Below are 24,818 nucleotides of genomic sequence, written 5' to 3' on the forward strand. Positions count from 1 at the left end.
TTATAAACTGTAATCTTTAGCTTCCGCTAACTGTCATATGTGCGTTCACGAGAGAGTGGCGTCCCAGCTTATGACGTAGGACGCATGCGCAGTGTGAGCTCCGGTGACGAACACGGAAGTGCAGAGGAGAGAGCAAAACAAAATACCGGTCACGAATTAAAAGTACAAAACTAGGATTTCTTAAGAAAAATGTCGGAGGATTCTGATATAAGCCAAGAGAAGACTTTGTTTTTTGCCCAGCCATATTTGTTTGAACCAGAGTATACCGACCAGGAACTCCAGGAGATGGAGGAGGCTGCAGCAGCAAAACAAACTGAAAAACTGTTGGCCGAGGCATGTTTATATTGTCGGAGTAAATGCCAATCACTAGCGAAAACCACGTTAGCCAAACCCTGTAAGTCACATCACCAAAAACAGCAGGCTAAGAGGGAGATAACACACCCAGATAGCAAGTAGTAAACAAACCGTGCAACTGATAGAGAAAGCGGTAACTCACCCATCTGATGAGCCGAAAGTGGTGGAAGATGCAACAGGGTAGAGAGCTTGCAGCAGCCCGATGGCAAAACTTGCAGGCAGTAAAAATTGCAGTCAACAATCAAGTCCAAAGCACCAGCCGTTAGAATTGGAGTAATCCAAAAAGCACAGTAATCAAATGGTGATATAGAAATACAAATAAAGCAGTAATCCGATCAGTGCAGCAAAACATACAAACAAACAATCCAGTTTTGAAGCAGCAGCCAGTCACGCACAGCGCTCTGCATCTCCCTTTGATGACTTTAGCTTTGTTGAAGCAACCCAGATATTCACAAGAAATCAGCATTTTAACACTAATAAAATGTAGATTATAGCTCAAATAATTTGCTTCTTCACGTGGATTTCCTTTGCTGTGCACAACTTGGTTCTCTCGAGACTAGCATATTCTCACCGGAGCTCAGGCTGCGCATGCGTCTTACATCACAAGCTGGAACGCCACTCTCTCGTGAACGCGCGTACGACAGTTAGCGGAAGTTAGAGATTACAGTTTATAAAGTTTGAAATATGGATATTTTTCTTACACAAACACATTTCTTTGCTTCAGAAGGCCTTTATTAACCCCCCGGCGCCGTGTGGACTTCTTTTATAGGGGTGAGTGCATTTTTTCTGTCTTTAGAATTTGGGACACCATCCACTCCCATTATAAAGTGGATTAGTCTGGACATTATTTAATATAACTCTGATTATATTCGTCTGAAAGAAGAATGTCATATACACCTAGGATGGCTTGAGGGTGAGTAAATCATTGGGGTATTTTTATTTTTGGGTGAACTAACCCTTTAAAGATGCAGTAAGCGATTTCTGAGAAACACTGTTGATATTTGAAATCACCAAAACAAACATGCCCCTCCCAAAAGGATCACACCCCTATCTTGATAGCCCCACCCCTAAATTCAAGAATAGGCTATGCAGCACAGGCACCTCCCCCCTCATGAGTGGACACGCCCCTCACTGCTGATTTGCTACTGGAGTGTTTTGGCGCTCTGTCCGATCCACTTTCAACAGCGTTTCTCAGAAAACGCTTACTGCACCTTTAAGGCACAGTCTTAACATAATGCCTATGTTTATGCAACTGGCCAGATGTATTTAAATATTACTGGATCTCCAGGAACAGGATTGGGTATCCCTGCTATATATTATGCAAAATTCTCTCTAACAATATGATTGACCTCGCTCTCTACTTCTCAAGGAAAATGGCAGAAATAGAGATTATTCCAGCTGATGCTGCAGACTTGGGGAACTCACCCAGATTTACCCTGAAGATTGTGACTGAGCAGACACATGCAACAGAGCTTGTGGAGATGTTAACTCGTAGAGGTCGCTCTGTTGAGGTTTCAGATCGCCATAGTAACCCCTCTGTCTCTGCTGTTACAGAAGATGATGACAACAACCAAGATTACACTGATGCAATACAGAATATATAAATCTCTGTGTAGTTTAGGAATTTTTTAATCATAACGTTTAGTTTAGCTACTAGAATGAATTCAATTATAAATATAGAACTATGTAAACAAGTGAATTTGTTATTTTGTGTGCAACAAGAACATGGACTGAAAGACATATGAATCACATTTGTTTTTCAATTATTGGACACACGAGTTTACTCAAAGGGTCCAGCATTCCCATGAACCTACACAGGACAAGCTCTGGAGAAAGGATACTCAGTCTAAATGCTTCATACATATGTATTTAGTATCTGTAACTTGAACATGACAAAACGAGGCTGTAAAATGTACAATGTTACATTTTGTTGGAGGATTTAATTGGTTATCAATACACATACACATTCAAACAAATGTATTCAATTAGATTAAGGTTCAAAACTGACATTGATGAAGATCAGGAAAATACATTTAAAATATGAAACAATTCATCTGTGCAGAATTTAAACTGGAATTTTGTTAAGTCATTATTCTGACGTAGTACAGGGAAGCGCTGCACTGTCTATACAACGTAAACACCATAGGAGACTGACGGGAGAGACGAAATTGCTGAATGAAGTTATTTTTGTTTTGTTTTTGCACACAAAAAGTATTCTTGTCGCTTCATACCACTGTAGTCACGTTGACTATTTAATGTCTTTACTACTTTTCTGGATCTTAAATGTGGTAATTACGTTGCTTTCTGTGGGGGATAAAAAAAAAAAACTCTTGGATTTCATTAAAAATATCTTAATTTGTGTTCTGAAGATGAACGAAGGTTTTATGGATGTGGAACAGCATGAGGGTGAGTAATTAATGACAGAAATTTCATTTTTGGGTGAACTAACCCTTTAAGTGAAATGTTGCCAATAAATAACAACAAAAGAAGATTAAGCAACAAGCATGTTGTCAATAATAACCAGAAACTGGAGGGAACTAAATCCCCAATCGCAATCCTTTTGAGATTACAGTTTTTTTGCCCACAGAGTTTCGCCGTCAAATTAGCTCCTGATCAATTTCATGATTACATTCATTTCATGCTGCCGTTCTGGATTGCAGAACAGGACAGGAGAAGAAAGTTCAGCGCTCACATGCTCACATTGAACTACAATAATCATTATGTTTAGACAGCGCACACAACACCTCCATAGGATTTCTCTCGTCATGGGGACAGGAAAGGTGTCGGTTAATAAATGGGAAAACAAAATAACTTGTGTTACTTTTTTGAAAAAAGTAACACAAGGTATTTGTTGTAAATTTAAAATACGTTACTTTACTAGTTACTTAAAATGTAGTTTTTAAAAAGAAAAAGATAACATAACTCGCGTTACTTGTATGCGTGAATCCCAACACTGAATATTACACATCATGTCTGTCACATATGGCGCTGCGGCTTTTGGATACTATTGAAAACAGTAGCTATGTTGTTGATGTTTTACCCCACACTAACCACACGGTGTCCTCAGAGGCATAACTTTGGCAAACACACACACACACACACACACACACACACTGAACGCATGTGAAGGTCCCTGTCTTTCCGTGCGAGGAATGTGATGTTTTTTTCAAGGGGTAATGGCCGCCTCAAAGTCTCGTAAATGGGGACTAGGCTGTACGTCGACACACGCAAACGCACGCGCGCTCATGTCCACATTCATGTCTATTATGATCATGCAGCTTGGCAGGTGGTTTATCCTTGAACGTCATTTAAGAGGCGGGTATCTGTCTAGACTTGAGTAACCCAAGCACATGCACGCGCGCGCAAATTCACACACCTTTCCAACATGGACGACAATCTGATAATAAAAAAGACACGGGACACATATTTCAGTTCTCTCATCCTTTTTTCATCTTTTTTCCATAAATTGGAGTGACATTGTCTTAATCACAGGCAATCATTGATGAATTTCTGAATTTAACAGACATTTCTACTATATCCATACCATACAGTCTCCCATGCCCACCCGAGCCCAGTATTTCCCCTTATTCACAGAACTATACAGTAGCCCACAGCCTAATAATTCTCTTATTAAAACCCCTTTATACACAATTGTCATTGAATGTTTCATAGCATTAGATATACAGAAGAACAGATCAACTTTGTAACTTTACACAGACCCCTGATTGTGCATATCAGACCCTTTTTCCCAATAACTTGCAGGTACTTATAGACAATAAAGGATTACTTTTCTTTTTTTTTTTTTTTTTTTTACTTTTTTTTCTTTTTCTGAACTATATATAGATAGTCCTTACCTACAGTATACATATGACCTTGGCTGTATTTCTACATCACTTAATACCATGTTAATGTTTTCTGGAAAGAAAGTCGGGGGACATACAATTTTATACACCAAACCACTTTATAAAATTGTCAGTCTGAAGAAAGAAAAATCCCACTGCTAGAATGCAGAATCTTCAAACTTCCCACTGTTCTAGAATAAAAAGCATCTTTTACAGCTGCCGTGTTTTAAATAAGACATAATAAAGACAATAAGGCAATCAAAATATAGGAAAGAAAAGACATGGAGTAAAACAGAATAGCCAAACACATTTTGCAGTTGGACTGGACCGACATAAACAGACAAACACGCACACACAAACACGATTTGATGCTTTCTTTGTATTTGTAATGGTCTACCCATGAGGTGGATTTAAAAAGGCATATGTCCTGCTCAGGATTAGAAGTAAACACAGAAGTTAAAACTCTTAAGGGGACATTATTAAGCCCACCACATATTATAATCACCACCTGTTGTTGTTCTGTTTTAATCCTTAGTACACATTATGAAGTATGTGAACATTTCAGTAGGGAGGTATGCATGTTATCTGTAATCATTGACAACCACTGTGTAAGTGATGTGGATGATGAGTATTAACACTTTAAGCAAATGTCACCTCTATTAAACACTTAGAAACACTGCATTGAATGTCACATCTTACGTATAAATGAACCTGTATATAATAAGCATAACCTAAGGAGGCTTTTATTTTTACGTGATAGAAAAGGCATTCATATAAGCACTATAAGGCTTCATGTTGATTCCTGGTAACTGAAGGCAGCTGTTGTACAATGTGAGATATGAGTTTACATTAGCAAATAAGTGATAAAAAATACACAGATTGTGTAGGCAAAAGAGAAAAATATTGGTTACTAAAAATCTGGTATTAAAAAGCATGTTTCGCTTATTTTCCTCAGTGCATGATCAATGGTAGTGTGTCAGTTTGGAATTTGGCACTAAAACAGAATCATTTTGACACATTTTTTGCAAGTTACATACACTACACAAAACAAACTCTAGATTCATTAGAAAATTGCAGAAGCCATCAAAAGTAAGTCAAAACAGCTATTTTTTAATGTTTTTAAAAGAAGTCTCTTCTGCTCACCAAGGCTTCATTTATTTGATCCAAAATACAGCAAAAACAGTAATTTTGAGTAATATTTTTACAATTTAAAGTAACTGTTTTCTATTTGAATATATTTTAAAATGTAATTTATTCCTGTGATGCAAAGCTGAATTTTCAGCATCATTACTCCAATCTTCAGTATCACATGATCCTTCAGAAATCATTCTAATATACTGATTGCCGAATAGAAAGTTCAAAAGAACAGCATTTATCTAAAATATAAAACTTTTGTAACATCACTACCGTTCAAAAGTTTGGGTCAGTAAGAGGTGTTTTTTTTTTTTTTTTTTTTAAAGAAATGTATACTTTTATTCAGCATGGATGCATTAAATGGATCAAAAGTGACAGTATAGACATTTATAATATAAATATATATATATATATAATATATTATAATAATAAATGTTTCTTGAGCAGCAAATCAGCATATTAGAATGATTTCTGAAGGATCATGTGACACTGAAGACTGGAGTAATGATGCTGAAAATTCAGCTTTGCCATCACAGGAATAAATTACATTTTAACATATATTCAAATAGAAAACAGTTATTTTAATTTGTAATTTTTTTTTTTTTTTTTTTTTTTTACAATATTACTGTTTTTGCTGTATTTTGGATCAAATAAATGAAGCCTAGGTGAGCAGAAGAGACTTCTTTGAAAAGCATTAAAAAATCTTACCGCTTTGACCGGTAGTATATATATATATAAACAAAATCTTTTAAAAAGGAGAACATGCTACGTAAAGACAGACACCACTGTCCAGATGGTATGAAAAGACCCTGCTCCCTTGTAACTGAAGAAAATAATCAAAAGCAGTGGAAACTGGAGCACATTCACTATTACAGGGCAAGTTAAGTGTGTGTGTTGCAGGAGTGTAAAAACCAGTCAGAGTATTGTCAACAGGTCAGACAGAGAAATTTGATAGATATCTGCTGTCTGGTGTGTGTGTGTTAAATTTATATAGCAGTACAGTCTGCTGATAACAGAGCTGCATTTGAGAGAGGCACAGTTTGAGATCTCAATGTGAGTGTGTGTGATCGTAGTAAACTGGGGATGAGAAATACTACAATAATACACCATCCTGGTTATATGACTAAGGACAATAGGCCATGGACACACATACACACACACACACACAGTCACACTAGCAGTTTCAGTTATACTGATCAGACCCCTATCAGTCATCAGATTTTGTGCTCCCAGCCATCTAATGCCAACATGCTCAGATTAATAGAAGAAAAAGTGGATGAAATAAATGTTTAAGTGTTTATCTTGAGGGGCAGATGCATTCACTAAAGTTTAAATCACACAGTGTTATAGCATATGCAATCAGTTTGGATCTCTTTCTCTCTCTGTTTGTGCGTGTGTGTGTGTGTGTGTGTGTGTGTGTGTGTGTGTGTGTGTGTGTGTCCAAATCTTTTTTAGTGAACCGAGGCACAGCATGGCTGAGGCTTGGATGACTGATTACACACGCACATACACATACACAAATACAGCACAGTAAGGCAATCTGAATACACAATCCATAGCAAATAAAGCTCTTTCATCTATCCAATAGTTTTTCTTCACTCTTTTATACTGTAACTGTTTTTTGACTTTGTTCAGCATAGAGAACACAAAGGAACGGGAAAGCAAAACAAACAAACAAAAATCTAATGCAATTTTCTTTTACAGAGCACATTGAGACCTGTGTAAAAATGGCTACAATCAAAAATGAGGCACTTTTATAAAAAAACGTTGTATTTATATATATATAGATAGATAGATAGATGATAGATAGATAGATTTATTCTCAGTAATACTATGTCTGCTATATATATTTTTCATCTATCGTTCATACTATTTAACATCTCTCTTACAATAATTTAAAGTTTGTGGTAGAGGAAAAAAGGAATATCATTGGCTCCTGGTTGGCAGTGGCCCTTCATAAGTGGTTGAAGGACACGTCCATTTCAGTGATCTCTGGCGGAAATTACCTTTAGTCTTTTGGCACAAATTTTATTTTGATTGAACCATTGACAACTAATGAGAGTAAATGTTGTTATGAGGCAAGGGCAGTTAATTGTCCACTGCTGAGGGATGTGGGCAATCGCACCGTTTTTCAGATCACATCAGGTGCACACACAGACAAACGCATTCACGCAGGAAGGACAAGTGCTGACTGGACTGAATGCAGGAGTACATTAACAATCTGCAAAAAGAAAAAGAGACAGAGATACTCGGTTAGGCACCTTAAAAGTATTTTTTTTAAAAATACTGCTTGTTGAGGACCCATAATTACAATCAGTGACCTTACATAAAATATACAAATACAATTATAGATGAGCAATAAAATAAATGAATAAAAATAGACACATACTACTAGCATTATATACTACCGTTCAAAAGTTTGGGGTCAGTAAGATTTTTGTTTTAAGAAATGAATACTTTTATTCAGCAAGGATGCACTCATCAAAACCGAAAGACAATTATAAAACAACAAAAGATTTATATTTCAAATAAATACTGTTCTTTCTATTCATCAAAGAATCCTGAAAAAATGTTTCATGGTTTCCACAAAAAAAAATCTAAGAGCACAACCATTTTCAACATTGATAATAATAAGAAATGTTTCTTGAGCACCAAATCAGCATATTGGAATGATTTTTGAAGGATCATGTGACACTGAAGACTGGAATAATGATGCTGAAAATTCAGTTTTGCATCACAGGAATAAATTACATTTTAAAATATTGTAATTATTGTTTTTCCTGTTTTATATTTATTTGATCAAATAAATAAAATTATATATGAGGTTTAAGTGGAGTGTCATTACAGTTCCAGACTACTAGGTCAACAGTCGGATGTATCTTCAGGCAGGAAAGGTTAAGATTTGTTGAAAAACCTCAACCTTTACAAATGTAACAGCCCCTGTGTGAACAGCCCCACAGGACACTCTCAAATTCATTCTTGCCAAATCTAGTACTTCTCAACTAGCAAACTTGGCCAGAAAGTTTTCACTTTTCCAGAGATTAATTTGTGCCATAAAAATTGGGTTTATGTTTTTTTATTTACATTTTTTAAAAAAAAAAATCTGATATCTGACTATTTAAAATCTCAAGGCAGCAAACACAAAATTATGTGTCTTCTCAGAGTTGCCTTCAGATTTGAGGTGTCTCATTGGAGGACACGGGTGCCAGCTCATACTCTTAGTCTCAATGTTATAACAAACAGCATACCAGAGGATAACATAGTCACAGAGGCACCAAACCACTTTCAGTTTAGTCTACAGACAGGAGACAGTGAGAAAAGATTCAGATACACACACACACATTCAAGCAGAGAAACACACACTTGAAAAATGTCAAAAAGAAACTGAATAGACAGTAATGATAATAGTCCTTAGAAACAGTTCATCACTTTGATTTTTTTATTTTGTTTACTCAAGAGTCTCTGTTCATTCTGTCTATATCCTTCTCTATTCCCAGTATAAAAGCATCACTGAACAGGTCCCATGGGATTTCCACATTTTTTTCATTCTTCACTGCACATGTTTAAAGAATATCAAAGTACTCTATTTTTGTACTTTTTAGTGCCAGTATTCCCGGTATCCCCCCCACACACACACACGTACGTATGTCTATATGCACAAAAAGGCCAGACAGGGTCACAGTCAAAGATGTAGTGCAGTATGTGAACGGCCAACACTCCAGTGAGAGGCACCTCACACAAAACCGACACACTGCAAATGCAACGTACCGTGCTCACACTGCAAACATTCCTCCCTGTGAAAGTCAGTGTAAACTCACATGTCAATGATTCCACCCTGTCTAAATGCACACTGCATTGAAATTCTCAGGAAACTGTGCTAGAGAATTCAGGAAAATGTTTTTTAACTTGTAATTAGAATTCCATTTAAAGAGGTTAATGTTGAAGTTTCAAGCAGATTTCATATTTTATCTCACATTTTACAAAGTACCAGGTCTGTAACCTCCATAAAGTGACACATATACCCACTAAAATTTGGACTAGTGGTAAAAATGCGGCTTTTTCAAGGGCTGATTCTTAAACTATTAGCTCAATCCTAAATGTGTGGTTACTGTCTTGCAACATACAATCTATGATTAATCATTACTTACCCTTAAGTCTAAGCATGGCATTATTTAAATCCGGTAAAGGTCTTTAGATTCTAGTATCTCTCTACCACCCTAATGTTATTAGTTATTAACAATTTCATTTTAGGTAATTCAGGAAATATAGGCACTTCCTTTCCTTTATAGTTACGTGCAATTAATTTAGTGAAAACAAATTTTGTAATTATTCTCTTTATTGTCTAATGCCTATGATACATTAGAAGTCTAATAAGAAGATTAAGAATCAAATGAATGCAATAAAAGTTTCTGAATATAGTCTCTGCTCACTGTCAAATGTAATTGAATCACTGTGAATTGTATTTTTGTTGTTGTTGTTAATGTTAATTTTAAATGCATAAAAACCAAAACATGATTGGCTGATTCACTGTCAAGGCAATAATTCACACCCCTATCATTTGATCATTTAAAAAGTAATGGTGATGAATGGGGACATGAAGGTTGGCTGATATTCTGATTACAGATAAACATTTAACTGTCAAATATAACAAATAATCTGAGTTCAACCCAAGTTCAGTATCCTGTAAATTACAGCAGCAGTAAGTCATGGGGACACACACTATAAAAAATGTTCATAAATTCAGTGGTAATAAAACATGATAATTAGTTAACATTATGTTCCCTTACTATACATGGTGAAAAACTGTAATAAATCTCAAGGGGCATTTCATGTAATTTAAATACTGTTAAATGTACAGATTTTGGAAGTACACTGTAAAAAAAACAACATGTCCTCCAACCAATATTCCCATATAGGTTGTTTGTCACTTCCCTGAAATACGACCCATGGGAGCGTTTACTAATGTTGCGCCCCTATCGACAACAGGACACATGCGTTCATAAAGTGTATATGCACTATAAATCACTAAGGGTAGGTGTAGTCGTTAATAAAAAAAACGAGTTTTGCTAAATGGATATAGGACAAATAGTGGGTAAGGGACCATATAAAAAGTCCACACACTGCATTTAAATGAACAATGGTAACGACGGTCATACGTCATTTCATGATGACAGACGTAACACGACACTGTCGTTATTTTTACGCCAGCTAGACGGCGCATGACTTTAAAACGTAAATATAGGTCGTAATAGGGTGCTTGAAAAAACGACCTATAGGGTTGTTTTTTGGAGGAGGACAGTCTCAAAAAAATTTTTACCGTAGCATTTACTGTAAAAAAACATTCAGTAGCAATATTTTAGGTTTTACGGCATTAAACGTAAATTTATGGTAAAAAAAATAAGTGGCAGCTGTGGCTGAAATACTTTACCGTAAAAAAAATATGGTAGTAATATTTTAATGTTAAAAACACTGATCACCATAATGGACATATTGAAATATTTTCAATAAAACATCATGATCTAAACCTCTGTTAATTCTCAATAAGAACTTTTGTAGATGTATGGCAGAAATAAAGTCAAATTGGTTTGTAAGAAGTGAAGCTGGTAATGCTGTTTGTGGAGTTGTTTAACCATCCTCAGCTAAGATTTAGGGCCAGATTTACTAAACAAATTAACGTGAGAATTTCAAAAAGTGCGGATGGGAGTGGAAAGTTCTGCACATGATCTACTGACAACACGGAAATGAAAGAACACAGACATAGCCGGATCAATTCCATAATGACCAATGCAATCTAGCAAGAGCAGCGCAAATTAGCATCTGGTTTAAGACATGCTTTTTTTGGTCGTTAAATAATGGCACAAATACCAGTAAATTGACTAGTGCAAACCTTAGTAAATCACTCTGCATGATTTTTTTAAATGGAACAAAATCGAACCAATTCTGTACATACAAACATATGTACACAGTGTGACTCCCCATACCTCATAAAACAACTTGGAACTTGGAAGAGGAGTGAAACGTCTTGAGTAAAAGAGAAACACATCCAGATGACAATAAACTACTAGACCATTTTACTCTGATCTAGATCACAACATCCCCATACTTTTTCTCCATTCCGAATTGGTGGCTCCCTCCTCTTCAACACAGTCATGAGTCATTGCCAAAGAGAGTGAACAGACATGAGAGAGACACACTCAAAGAGACAGGGAGAGATGTGTGTGTGTATATGTGCTAGTGGAGAGAGAGAAAGAGAAAGAGACAAGCAGAAAGCTGTGTCCATGTGTTTGGATCTGTTTATGTACTTTGGGAGGTGTGTGTAAGGAAAAATTGTGATAGAGAATGTTGTATGGATCTGTGAGAGAGGACTTGCCAAGCAGAGTGTGACATAAATTTGAAAGGCCAAGAGAGAGAGAGAGAGAAAACAGGTTGTTGATTGTGTGTGAATACATGTGCATTGAGCCAACTATATTACAACTTGGTGTTTACAGCAGTTGCATTTAAGATGCCTATATATTCCGTATCGTTCAGACGTTTGGGGTCAGTAAGATTTTTTTTTTTTTTATAAATACTTAATACTTAAAACTTTTATTCAGCAAGGATACATTAAAGGGTTAGTTCACCCAAAAATGAAAATAATGTCATTTATTACTCACCCTCATGCCGTTCCACACCCGTAAGACCTTCGTTCATCTTCGGAACGCAAATTAAGATATTTTTGTTGAAATCCGATGGGTCCGTGAGGCCTCCATAGCCAGCAATGACATTTCCTCTCTCAAGATCCATTAATGTACTAAAAACATATTTAAATCAGTTCATGTGAGTACAGTGGTTCAATATTAATATTATAAAGTGACAAGAATATTTTTGGTACGCCAAAAAAAAAACAAAATAACGACTTACATAGTGATGGCCGATTTCAAAACACTGCTTCATGAAGCTTCAGAGCGTTATGAATCAGCGTATCGAATCATGATTTGGATCGCGTGTCAAACCGCCAAACTGCTGAAATCACGTGACTTTGGCGCTCCGAACCACTGATTCGACACGCTGATTCATTATGCTCCGAAGCTTCATGAAGCAGTGTTTTGAAATCGGCCATCACTAAATAATTCGTTATTTTATTTTTTTTGGTGCACCAAAAATATTCTCGTTGCTTTATAATATTAATATTGAACCACTGTACTCACATGAACTGATTTAAATATGTTTTTTAGTATATTAATGGATCTTGAGAGAGGAAATGTCATTGCTGGCTATGGAGGCCTCACTGAACCATCGGATTTCAACAAAAATATCTTAATTTGTGATTTACGAAGGTCTTACAGGTGTGGAACGCCATGAGGGTGAGTAATAAATTACATTATTTTCATTTTTGGGTGAACTAACCCTTTAAAGGCACAATATGTAAGATTTTTGGATTAAAACTAACAATGTTATATATTTTGTTGACTTGTGTACTTACATTATCCCCAAATGTTTCCAAGAATGTTTAAATCCAGAGGAATAAGCAATTTTTGTGTCCATGCGTCGCCTATCAGTGACATCATACCCACGTTACCCTCAATTTCAAATTTTATTTTGTAGAAACCATGGAAACACCAAAGATGCTTTAATATATTATGTGTTTTTTTTTTAGACAGGTGAGCAACTGTTTGGATACATTTATCGACAGAAAACCAATCATGTTATACAGCTCAACACAGTGATTCTTATTGTTTAAATCTCGTTTTCTTGATTTACCGCGAGTACCATGTTTTACCATGCCTAATATCGATCAAGCTTACTGCAGTGTGCAGCAAGTGTCTCATAGTAGCCACCAAGCGAAAGCATATAGCATTATAACAACTTTCAACACACAAATGTATCTAATATGATAAAACAGCACTGTGTTACCCCACATACCCCTGACCGGAAGAAGCTTTCAGCCACACCCTGCTTCATACTACAGTAATGTTAATAAATCTTTAATACATTTGCTCATCCATGAATATGAATTCTGCCCGAGTCCCGTCGGATTCTTTTCCACAGGTTGTAGATGTGAAGACAACACTTCCCATGATTTCGTGAAGACAACACTTCCCATGATTTCGTGAAATCAAGGCGTCATCAAGCTAAGCCTTTGTTTTGAATGAGTGACCTCTGGCAGCGAAAATTACATATTGTGCCTTTAAATTGATCAAAGGTAATAGCAGAAACATTTATTTTTAATTTTTTGTTTTGTTTTTCAGATAAATGTAAAATTTCAAATAAACACTGCTCTTTTGAACTTTTTATTCATCAAAGAATCCTGAAAAGAAGTATCTTGGTTTCAACAAAAACAGAGACTCTTTTATGCCGCACAGAAGCACAATTACAAGAAAACAATGCATCACACACATTTGATTCTCGTGGACAGAAAACACGACGCATAATCATTGTCAAGACACTTTCTAAATAACAGAAAATACTGTACAGTGATGTACAGAAAAGGCAAAATAAAGAAAACAAAAGAATATTGCTCTAACTAACATCATTGTCTCCATCAGCAATTATGTTTTATCTCCCAATACAAATACTTATTTGTGACCACTAGTTGTGAGCGGGGCCCATTTCATGGTTCTTGGATGAGCCCCGCAAATTTGCTATATATGTTTGTGAACTGGCCAGCTGCCACCTTCACCTTACTGTATTAAATGCCACAGACTCTCTAGAGCAATGAAATGAATCCAACTCTCCCTCTCTGTCTCGCAACCTTACAATATCAGTAGTCTAAACACATGCATTACAATTCTCTTTCTCATCCTCTAAACTCTCAGTCTAACTATGCCTATACCCACTCCTGCTCTGAGTGCATACACATGAGTGAGTGTTTGTGTGTGACAGTATGTGTGTGGATGGTTTGTTAACAGCAGACAGATCAATTGGCTCTGCTCTCGGTACACCCACTTGAGTTAACCATAATCTCCCTGCAGACAAGCACCTACCCACACACATATACCCATATGCACACACTCACGCACACACACACACACACACACACACACACACACACACACACACACACACACATATACATAGATGGTGTTTGCTTAACATAAATAGTAACATATTTCCCTCTGTCCATCTCTTATGGTCTTGTCAGTTGAGTGTCTAGACTGAAATTGAATCTTAGGATTTCAAAAGGTGAATTCACAAATTCATTGGCTTACTGTCCATCATGAAAGGTACAAGCACAAGTTCTAAAATCCTCCTGGATAACTTAATTACTAAACATTAATTATGTATTTACTAGAACAGAATATTACTAAAATATATACACATTTACAACCTGGCTTTAACAAACCTGTCAGTAATTTTCAAATAAGCCTGAACCCTGCTGAAAACCAGCATGGGATGCTATTGCTGGTTTCCTTCATCAGAACTCAATCATGCACTCACCCGTCAAGAAAAGTTCAGACTTCATGAATTTAATTCAAATTTTAGAAATATCATGAATGGCTGCAACAAACAGTAATGGTATCTCTCAGGATGTCCTACTAATGCTATACTAAGGATAATGTTATGATTAGGGGTTAGTATTTGTTTCAGCATTGTGCTGGCAATCAGAACTGTGATTGACATGACCAATGAAATCTTTAGAATCAGCTGCGGGGCAGGGTTTGTGGTAAACTGGTTTGAGAAAATAAATCACGCAGGTGAAGCTGAAAGTATTGGCCACATAAAGATTTTGAGGAGCAGGAGCTTCATAAATTATCTACATTAGATGATGCATATTTTTTTTACATAAATATTTAAAATGGTGTATTATAACTAGAATGGCAGTAGTAACTAGAGCTGCAGCAGAAACAGGTGATTGGTTGAGGGCATGTGACTGTCAATCTAGATTTTACACCTTTGTAGAACTCGACCCTAATGAGTGTGTATGTATGTGTGTGATACTATTAAAGGCTTGGAGAGGATGGGAGCTGACTTTGGCTTGACGAGCAGAGACAGAGAGAAAGAAAGACAAGCAGGGGGGAGAAAACAAACGACACTCTCATTAGTATCACTAAGGAAACGAAACGGATGAGTCTTCCTTTGACGTAGGACAAATCAAAAGTCCAAAATAAGCATCAAATCTTCTCACTTACACTACAAAAGCAAGTGTTTTTCTGTCATAGAAAGTTCTAGGCTTGAATTGGAATAAACCAGGCTTAAAACTATATCCTTCCTATGGTCAAGCATGTATATTAACAGTACACTCAAAAACAACTGCATTAAAATGTTAGTTCACCTTTAATGCAGTTAGTTCACTCTGAGACTAACAGTTGGCAACTCACTCTGAGACTCTGGCCTTTGAACTTAAACTCAAAGGCCAGAGTCTCAGAGTGAGTTGCCGAGATGGCTAAGATGAAATAGAGATGGCTAAGATGAAATATGAGATTTTCAGTAACTAACTTAAATTTCAGTCTTAAAGGCACAGTATTTAATTTTCGCTGCTAGAGGTTGCATATTCAAAACAATAACAAAGGCGTAGCTTGATGACGTTGTGAAGGAGTGGGGAATGATGGGAGTTGTCGCCTTCACCTCAATGAAAATCAATCTGAAGGGACTCCTTCAGAAATCATGTTCATTAATAAAGTTTTATAACAATTTTATAACCAATGTTTAAAGGGAACCTATTATGCCCCATTTTACAAGATGTAAAATAAGTCTCTGATGTCCCCAGAGTGTGTATGTTAAGTTTTAGCTCAAAATACCCCACAGATAATTTTTTATAGCATGTTAAAATTGCCACTTTTTGGGGTTGAGCAAAAACGCGCCATTTCAGTGTGTGCCCTTTAAATGCAAATGAGCTGCTGCGCGGCCTAAGAGGGTGGAGCTTCAAGAGCTCATTCTGGACGCACTATAATGTCAGAAACTGCGAATATATGCTGCATGGAGATAGAACAGGTATAGTTTAGTTCAATTACGGTTATAACTTATATTGTCTTCTTCCATTATATTAGTACAAGCCTGCTGTACCGGACCCCGTCCGAATGATGGCCAAAACTTTACAGATGAGTTTTATGATGTTTATTGTACTTCACACAAAAGATGAAGCACCCGTTTTCACTCTAGAAAATCACTGTAAGAGCTTAATAAAACACAAGTGTGAATTAAAATATTATCCATAAACTCTCTCTCTCTCAACATCTCTCTCTCATTATCATCAACATACACAGCGAAGTACACAGAAACACTCGTTACAACTAACAGTAAACAAATATATAAAGACCTTATGCCTTTTCGGGTGGAACTTAATAAACTGGCAAACTTTATATCCGTAAATCAACTCTGATGAACTGTAATAAAGTGCTCTCATTACTGCCGTATCCAGTATCACTCTGGAGGCTGTAAGCTGGATCACGAACAGTTTACTGATCTATCCTTGAGTAACAAATTTTTAGCACAACCTCTGTTTTGTATTGTCCCTTTGTATTGACATTCGTTCACAAAGAAGTCTGGTGTGAAATGATTCGCGAAGACAAGAATTTCGGTAGAGTTGAGGGAGCATTTTCTTCGAAAACAAAATTAATCCAGCTCATCTTCAGCAGCTCAGATTTAGGGAGTAAATGGAGAGAGCTATGTGGATTAATCCATCCAGCTACAGAACACCTAAAACACTTAGAAGACGTTCTCGTCAGTGCAGCAATGGCGGACTGTGAACTTGATTAAAAAAGGAGTGGTTGGAATTTTATCATTATAGGGTGGTTGTGTACACACAGTGCCAACACACATTTATGTCCAAACACCACACAAAAGTATATTTTGCATTATACGTCCCCTTTAATGCTAAATTACTACTCATATATGTCACTTTATTTGTCGAATTAAATGGTGGGGTAAAGCAGCGCAGTTTTACGTGTTCAAAACAATCATTCTAAAAGTACATTTGAACGTACCCACAGCATTTGCAAAAAGGCTGACTAACTATTTATGTATAACACATACTGTATTTAATTACACTGCCACCAGACTTGTTAAACAGTGTTAGGAAATTCCACACCAATATTGATCCTCGCTTTAAAAACTTTTTCTAAAACTCTTCTTGGGTCACTTGATTCATTTGTATGTTTATGTTTCTTGGAGTTATCTTTGGCAACAGAACCTGCTGCAAAAAATAACAAATAATTGTTGCAAAACAACAGCAGAGTGGCGTGCTAGACGTTACAACTACTTCCGCATCTTTCATGAGATTCACTGAGTTGACATGGTTTCTATGGCAGTAAAAGCGCAAACCGAGGATAACGCAGACATGATGCCATTGACAGGCAACACAATAAAGGAGGGATGTTACAATGGTTAAAATTACTAATTTCTCTGGATATAAACATAGTTGGAAACATTTGGGATAATATAAGCACACAAGTGAACAAAACACTGAAGATATTTAGATATTTTAATGCAAAAATCTTACATATTGTGCCTTTAAAGCTTGACATTCACATTAACTATTCACTTTTGTTGTATGGAAAAAGCAGCCTGGACAGTCTGCTAGATCAGAAATTTTCGATTAGATGCCACGGACCCGCAAATATGATCATTATCATCATGTGAGTGTCTATCTATAATATATATACAGACAAACCAAAAATTGATATCTTTATATATATTTTTACTAGTGGGTGCAGGACACTATAGTTCATTTATCTAAGTGAGGATAGCAAAATAAAGTAAACTGTGACATATTATACCCAAAGATTCTTCATACAGTGGACTCCCAATAAAATTGATAAAAATTTGGAAACAAAAATTATTCAGACACTTTGACCTGACCATGTTTTGCTTAGGTGTTATCTGACATAATTAAGATTAATTTTTTCTGACAGTTTAACTCTGAGATCTTGTCATATTTTATTAAAAAAAAAATTAATAAAGACCTAATACTGTAGCAATTAATATTATAAATATATCTAGAATAGTATTAGAAAATATTTTCTATTAAGCTACATTATTATGATTTTTTTCTACTCATAGTTCTATACTGTTAGATGCACTATTTATTTATTTACTCATTTATTTACTTATTTATTTTAATCTTTTTTTATTTATTTATTTTTAAATTTTTCCACTGACCCCAGTGGGGTCTAGCACTTGTGGCCCCCTGAACCCCAGTTTAAAAATGTTAGAAACGTGTTAAAAATGTAGTAGATACATCAGGAAAGTTCCAGATTTCTGAAACCTTTTATTTAAATGTTGTAAAAATAATGACAAGACAGTTTGTAATAACTACACTATTTGTATTGAGATGCAGAATAGGCCTTTGGATAAAATTACACTGATCCTTTATTCAGTGGATTTTGCTTCATCGGGTCCAATTAGGTTGCAGGATCAGATGTAGACAACAAAAACCCTCTAATGCAGTTCATATAATTCAACAAAACAACCAAAAAAATAGAAACCACAAGACACAAAATCAGCACATGGAAGCAGCTTATGAAATGAGAGCAAAGATTTGTGCCTTAACAACAAATATGCATGCAGACAAAACATACCGATTCTAAACTTTAGCCCTATGAGAGGTGTGTTACTGGGAAAAGGTACACTTTTTTCTCCATTTTTTAACTAATGATAATTCTACTTGAGTAATGTAATGAATCACTGCACAGACACAAAAGACACAGATACATTGCCATGCAATAATGTTGGTGTGAGTAAAGGCCCTCCTTCAGGTCCAATGTAAAGGAATGTATTCTCCTCTGGGCTGCTGATGGGTCAGCTAGATTACAGCTCCTCTGACCTACAACAACCTGCTTGTCTAGACAGCTTTGGGTTGGAGCAGATTCCCCACTTCTTAGCACCACTGTGGTGACTGGGTTTGTATGAGGTAAAACCTTCAGAGCGTCACTTTGAGTCACACAATACCTGCATTGACGCTTTGACTCCTTGTCTGTCTCTGTTAATCTTTCTCTCTCTATCTAGTCTCAACCTTACGGTCTCTCTGAGGCCACATACTCTCTGTTAGTCTATTCTTGTGTTCTCTGGTGTCATCTTTCTTTTAACCACTAAAAACATTTCTTTGTCTATTATACTGCTCGTATTGTACAATTTCCTGCCCTCGTTTTTGAATCACCCCCACTCACTTTCCACCCTGATAGTAAGTAAATTACGTAAGATGGTTTTCAGGATGTTCATCAAACCCAGCACTGAACTAAATTGCACAGTCAAGGATACTACCTTGACATTTTTTTCTTTCTTTTCTAAAAGATTTGGATGAGGCTAAATCTTTGTTCAGCAAATTTGAGGTATGCAAGTTATGGAAGATAGGACGCTTACTCAAAATAATTAGTGGTGCATGCACTGCAATACACATTCAGAACGCATTAGCAACTGCATAGAAATGCCCTAGCAACACCCAAGCATTGTGATAGCAACTTTTGCATGGGCAAGCTGCAAGCACCACCCATTTTTTGTACAGAAAATGTAAAAATCAAATTGCAGTGTGCAATTTCTGTGCCACTTGCAGCACCAAATGGAATTGCAAATAAAATGGCGATTTACAAAACACTTCGTCCATCTGTTGTTGTTTGTAAAAATAGGTAATCACACCCTCAAAACCATTGGTAAGGTCAATGTTGCTATGTTGGGCTCCTCAAACAATCAGAGCAATGTTAAACACATCACAGAGCCGTAGTGTTTAAACTTTTTGAGGAAATCAATATAGTTGTCTTTCTGCACAATCAGCTACGATAGGAGAAAGCATTTGACATCAAAACATTACACACAGCAGCTTAATTAAGACATTTTGGGTGAGCATTCAACTTTATGCAAATCAAGGATTGAGATAGTGCAGGGTTAAGAACCCCTGGATTACACTGACCTGAAGCCTGTCATAAGACTATAAGAGCAAAAGAAGCCACTCATCTGACTAGCTGTTTTAAGACAGCTATATGCACCAGTTCTGTGGTCAATGGGATGTCACTGAACGTAAAGTGAATTACATACGAAAATCATGTCTTTAGTCTCAATTTCTAGCGGAAACATTTAAAAAAGGTTAGAAGGTTAGAGTAGTACATTCTTGCAACGCCTGTCTATATGTTACCAAAAAAGAGAGATACACGGTCAAGATGAAAGACTTAGAAGAAAGGAAAAAGAGAAAGAGAAAAGAGGAGAGAGATGAGTAGAAGCAGAACCACATTCAGGAACATTTTCAGCAAGACTGAAGTTAAATAGCCATAATTATCTACAATCACAGTGAGTTAAATATATATGCGGATACAGGGCTGCTCAGAGGTATCCCTTATAAACACTTAGATAAGCCACAAATATGCTATATTCTCAATCCACACACATCACACAGGCACACACACGCATATGTCTGTATGCACACTGCCCTTATCATGCACTCATAAACCATAACCAACACACACTCAAAACCAACAACCTAAATGATCTGGTTAATACTATAACGCAGGAGCTGTCAGATTCTTCTTATACTCCACCTCCACTTCACAAATGAAAACAGGCAGAGAGCAGTCCAAATACAGAACTAAGCCTTCAACAATATTTACTATTGTTCTATAACCAAAGAAAGAGAGGAGTGAGGCCCCAAAATATCCCTTGATAAGCCCATTACCATTACTGTGAGCCTCAGCAGGAAAGATTTCGTCATTTCCAATGCAAATACACTGAATAACACATTTTTTTTTTTTTTTAAATGATTGCATGAGTCTTGAATGAATGTTAGAATCATTGATTAATTGAATATTGTTACTTTATAACCAGTATTATTCTAAAATGGAGATAAGGATTCAAAAAATGTTCTGTGATACCACTGACCATGTTTTGTGAGAGGTGACACCTTTGATCATATTCAGCAGTCACATTGGTTAGGATAGAAAAACAACTAGAGATTAATACTCTGAGGTTAAATGGTAACAGTATGGAAAGGCAAACGTATGAAGTGGGCTTCAGTAATGGAGCAAATAAAGTTTTGTAGTGTACAATGCTTTTACCTTTGCTGTCCTTCCTGCTGCTCTGATGAACTCTTAATTCATCTGATTTGATGAAATCAATGCTGGCATATGTGTTGATGCTGGAGGTGGTGTTTCCTCCTGCTCCACCCAATCCCCCAGTCAACCCTCCTACTACAGGAGAGAAAAATGAGTGAGGGCCAGAAGGTCCATCCACACTGGTTTGATTCTCCTTACTGACCAAGTCTAAATCAATGTAGTTCAGGCCTTGCTCCAGGGTTAAGGAAGATGCTTGAGCAGCAGGAAGAGTTGCCACTCCAGGGCTGGCACACTGTGGAGAGGGTGGCTGATTATTAGACCAAAGGTTACTCTCTAATCCTTGCTGTCGTGGTGGACCACAATGTGGTGTTTCAGGAAAAGGAGAAGGGGAAGCAGAGGGGGAGAGGGGGAGAGCTGGAGCTGCTATGAATGTCTCAGAGCAATGCCGCCTTCTTGCTGATGATTCTGCCCTCACTAGACGGGCACCCTGATCCACATTTGAAAAAGCTTTGGGTGAAGGATAATTCATGTTATGCTCCTGCTCCATGGAGGATGGCAGAGGTGTTTGACCAGGTTTAGGGGACATGGATGTTTTATCTGCATCCAATCCAAATTTCATCTCAGTATAGTCTGTAAAAGGAGCAGCAGTGATATCTGTAGATGTTAAGCCTGTCACGCTGCTCTTCCTGAGTCCCATTTCCATTTCTTGTTTTACTTGAGAAGCTCTGCTGATCTCCTCTCTGACTTTTGGGGTGGGTTTAAAAGAAGACAGGGGAGTGAGAGAAGAAGGTGAGTTACCCAAGTCCATGTTCACATATTCAGAGGATAAAGAGATGGAGGTGGAGAGGGGTGCTGAGAAGCTCCGGGGAAGGTTGGCAGATCCACTTTGACATGGCTGTGGTCGGTGAAAGGCTCTTTTATGACCTTGTGCCATGGAGTTCCCTGGCTCAGCTGTAGTCCTCACCTTATTATGTCCTCCTCGCTCACCCTGATAAACAATGCTTACATACTCTCCAGGGCTCTGGGATGCAGTTGGGAGCAAAGTCTCCCTGACTCTCGGCAATGTATTGGCTTTGGACATATCCACAAAAAAGTTGGACAACTTGTCCTTTCTTGGCTGTAAATGACCCTGTTTCTGAAAACCTGGCCCACATTTCTGCTGGTGATGGTGTTGGGCTGAAACTTTGGGGTGAGTTCCCCCTACCCTGTGTCCTGTGGTTAGTCTGGTTGCTCTTCCTACTCCACCAACAGACAGAGACAACGACCTGTCTTCAAGGCTTTCACTGCTAGCTGAACTAGAGGAGAAAGAGGATGAGGACAGAGAGAGTTGTCCACCACCACCTGAGCCCACAGGTGTGTCCCCTCCACAATGGTAACCAACCTTTCCTCCAGCTTCACCTCTACCCATACAAACCCTGTCCAGATCATCTTCAAAACGGGTTGAGAGGGCAGTGTGTTTATATGAACGTGGCAGCGAAAAATAAGAATAGACCATCTTTGGCTGCAGTGGTTGCTGCTCTGGATGTGATGGAGGAGTACTGCAAGCTGACCTGGCACTAATAGGTGACATGTTCATGTAATCGCTGCCTGCCCGACTCTCCATGCTGCCCCTGCTGCCCCAAATGCATCCACTCAGGCCATGTAAGTCCGGTGAACAGCTACTGTTAGGAGACATCATCATGTAGCCCTCATTAATGGGTAGGCGGATGTGCTGAGGGGGTGAGACACTACTATTGGGGGTCATGGCCATGTATTCATCTCCACCCTTTGGCACTACATCTGAACCAGAAACTGATAGTGACAATGAAGCAGGAGGAGCTGTAACACCTGGTAACATGGACATGTAGCCACTGTCAATTGAGGAGTCTTCAGGCCCCCCTTTAGTACTGACACCTTTATCTGCTGAGTTTTCCTGCACTAATGATGTTGTAGCTGAACCTCCTGAGCCTCGGCGTGAAGTGAAAGACTCTCTACTTGCACTACGTGACATCACTGCATAGTCTTCTTCATCCTCTTCTTCCTCCTCCCTGCGGTGTGGGACCAAACGCTCCTGGGTAGAGGTGGGGGGTAAGGAAGCACGCTTGCTGAGCAGCCTGCGGTCAGCCTCACACTCGCGACTAGATGAACGACGAAGAACCCTGCGTCCATGAACACGTTTGTGAGACCCTTCTCTGTGACCCATCAGGATATAGCTGGCTCCACCTTCAACAAGGGCACCAGGGAACCCTGTGGCTAGCAGGGAGTGCTCTCCGGGGCTGGAGCCATACTCATCTGAGGAACCATAATCACTGGGTGATCCTGACATGGACACTCTCTGAGGAATTCGAGCATAAGTGCAGATGGGCACTGTTCCAAAGGCAGCTCCACCTAACCCACATTCTGACCCATGACCAGAGCTGGATGAGAGGCTGGGGGCTGGGGAAGGTGTAGGGTTAGGAGTGTATCGTGCTAGGCTGAGGGTGATCTTCGCTGGAGTGGGTGCTCGTGTGGGTTTAGGTCTCAGGGTTGGGGTAGTTGAGCAGGATGAACCATTGAGACTTGGACTTGTGCTGAGTGCCGTTGCTCTGCCCCCTCCATCCTCTGTGCGAGCCCCAATGCTGGCTGTCCGTGACCTAGAGAATCCGTGCCGTGGAGTTGGAGACGTGTTGGTGTTTGATACTCCAGGGGTTTCCGTTCTAGCACGTCTGGAAAAACCAACCTGTGAAGGTGGTAGATTTGGGTGGTGTCGTCTAGAAGGTACACTAATAGGGTTAGAGGCAGTTCCTCCTCCACAGCTCACACCAACAGTCTGGGATTTGCTTCTTTGACGAAACTCTTCACTCAGAGCCTTCATGGCCTCAAGAAGGGTCTCATGCATGTTCTGCGCCACCACTGAATCCTCTACTTGCATCCAGAATTCTCCAGGACCTGTCATGGCAGAACGACCCACTTCAATGAAAAAGAAGTTTTCTGAGTGGCCACAGCGTCGCACATTCATCAGCTGTAGGACCACAGCTGCAACATCAGAATTTAGTTTGACAAAGTTGACTGTTTTGTCCGTTAAGCAAAGTCTGTAGATTCCAACTAGATTCCTGGCCTGGCCCAAACCTTTTGGCCAGACTTTAACTTGCCAGACCTCCTTAAAGGCAGGGCCAGGGGAAGGCAGTCCACAGTCTCCTCCACTGCCACACTCATCAGGAGTCTTACCTACAGACACAAAATAAAAGATAGGAACACAATAGAAAAGTGAAATAAACATGCGTATATTTAAAGAAATTGTAAAGTATACAGTACTGTGTTGATTGTGTCTATAGAGGCATAATTTAAATAATAAATATTTTCCAATCAGATATGTCACAAAAAATGTATGTTTCCACTCAGTACATTATTAGTTGAAGTAAGTTTTGTGTTATTAAACCACACTAATATAAAAAAAAAATACTTGTTGGTTACATCATTAAAGTTTGGGGTAGAATTTTAAAAGTGGAAACAAATAATTGTTTATATTATAATTGTTTATATCATTAAAATACTATATTTCAGTATATTTTCACCA

General features: G+C 37.9%; 1 protein-coding gene across 3 annotated transcripts in view; it reads right to left on the minus strand.

Moving 5' to 3' along the window:
- Nucleotides 1-1,285: 1,285 nt before the first annotated feature.
- The window catches only part of si:ch211-284e13.4 (insulin receptor substrate 1-B), a 28,210-nt gene continuing 4,677 nt past the window's right edge, over nucleotides 1,286-24,818 (minus strand). The window contains exons 2-3 of one of the 3 annotated variants that reach the window (XM_051893163.1): nucleotides 21,287-24,469; nucleotides 1,286-1,899 (exon numbers count right to left, since the gene is read on the minus strand). In XM_051893163.1, coding sequence (XP_051749123.1) covers nucleotides 1,712-1,899; nucleotides 21,287-24,469 — 3,371 coding nt within the window. In that variant the 3' untranslated portion in view covers nucleotides 1,286-1,711. Of the gene's footprint in view, nucleotides 1,900-4,141; nucleotides 7,552-21,286; nucleotides 24,470-24,818 lie in introns of those variants that run through there. The other 2 variants (XM_051893164.1, XM_051893165.1) reach the window with 2 other exon arrangements.

This window comes from Ctenopharyngodon idella, chromosome 5 (assembly GCF_019924925.1).
Source record: "Ctenopharyngodon idella isolate HZGC_01 chromosome 5, HZGC01, whole genome shotgun sequence".
Classification (NCBI taxonomy): domain Eukaryota; kingdom Metazoa; phylum Chordata; class Actinopteri; order Cypriniformes; family Xenocyprididae; genus Ctenopharyngodon; species Ctenopharyngodon idella.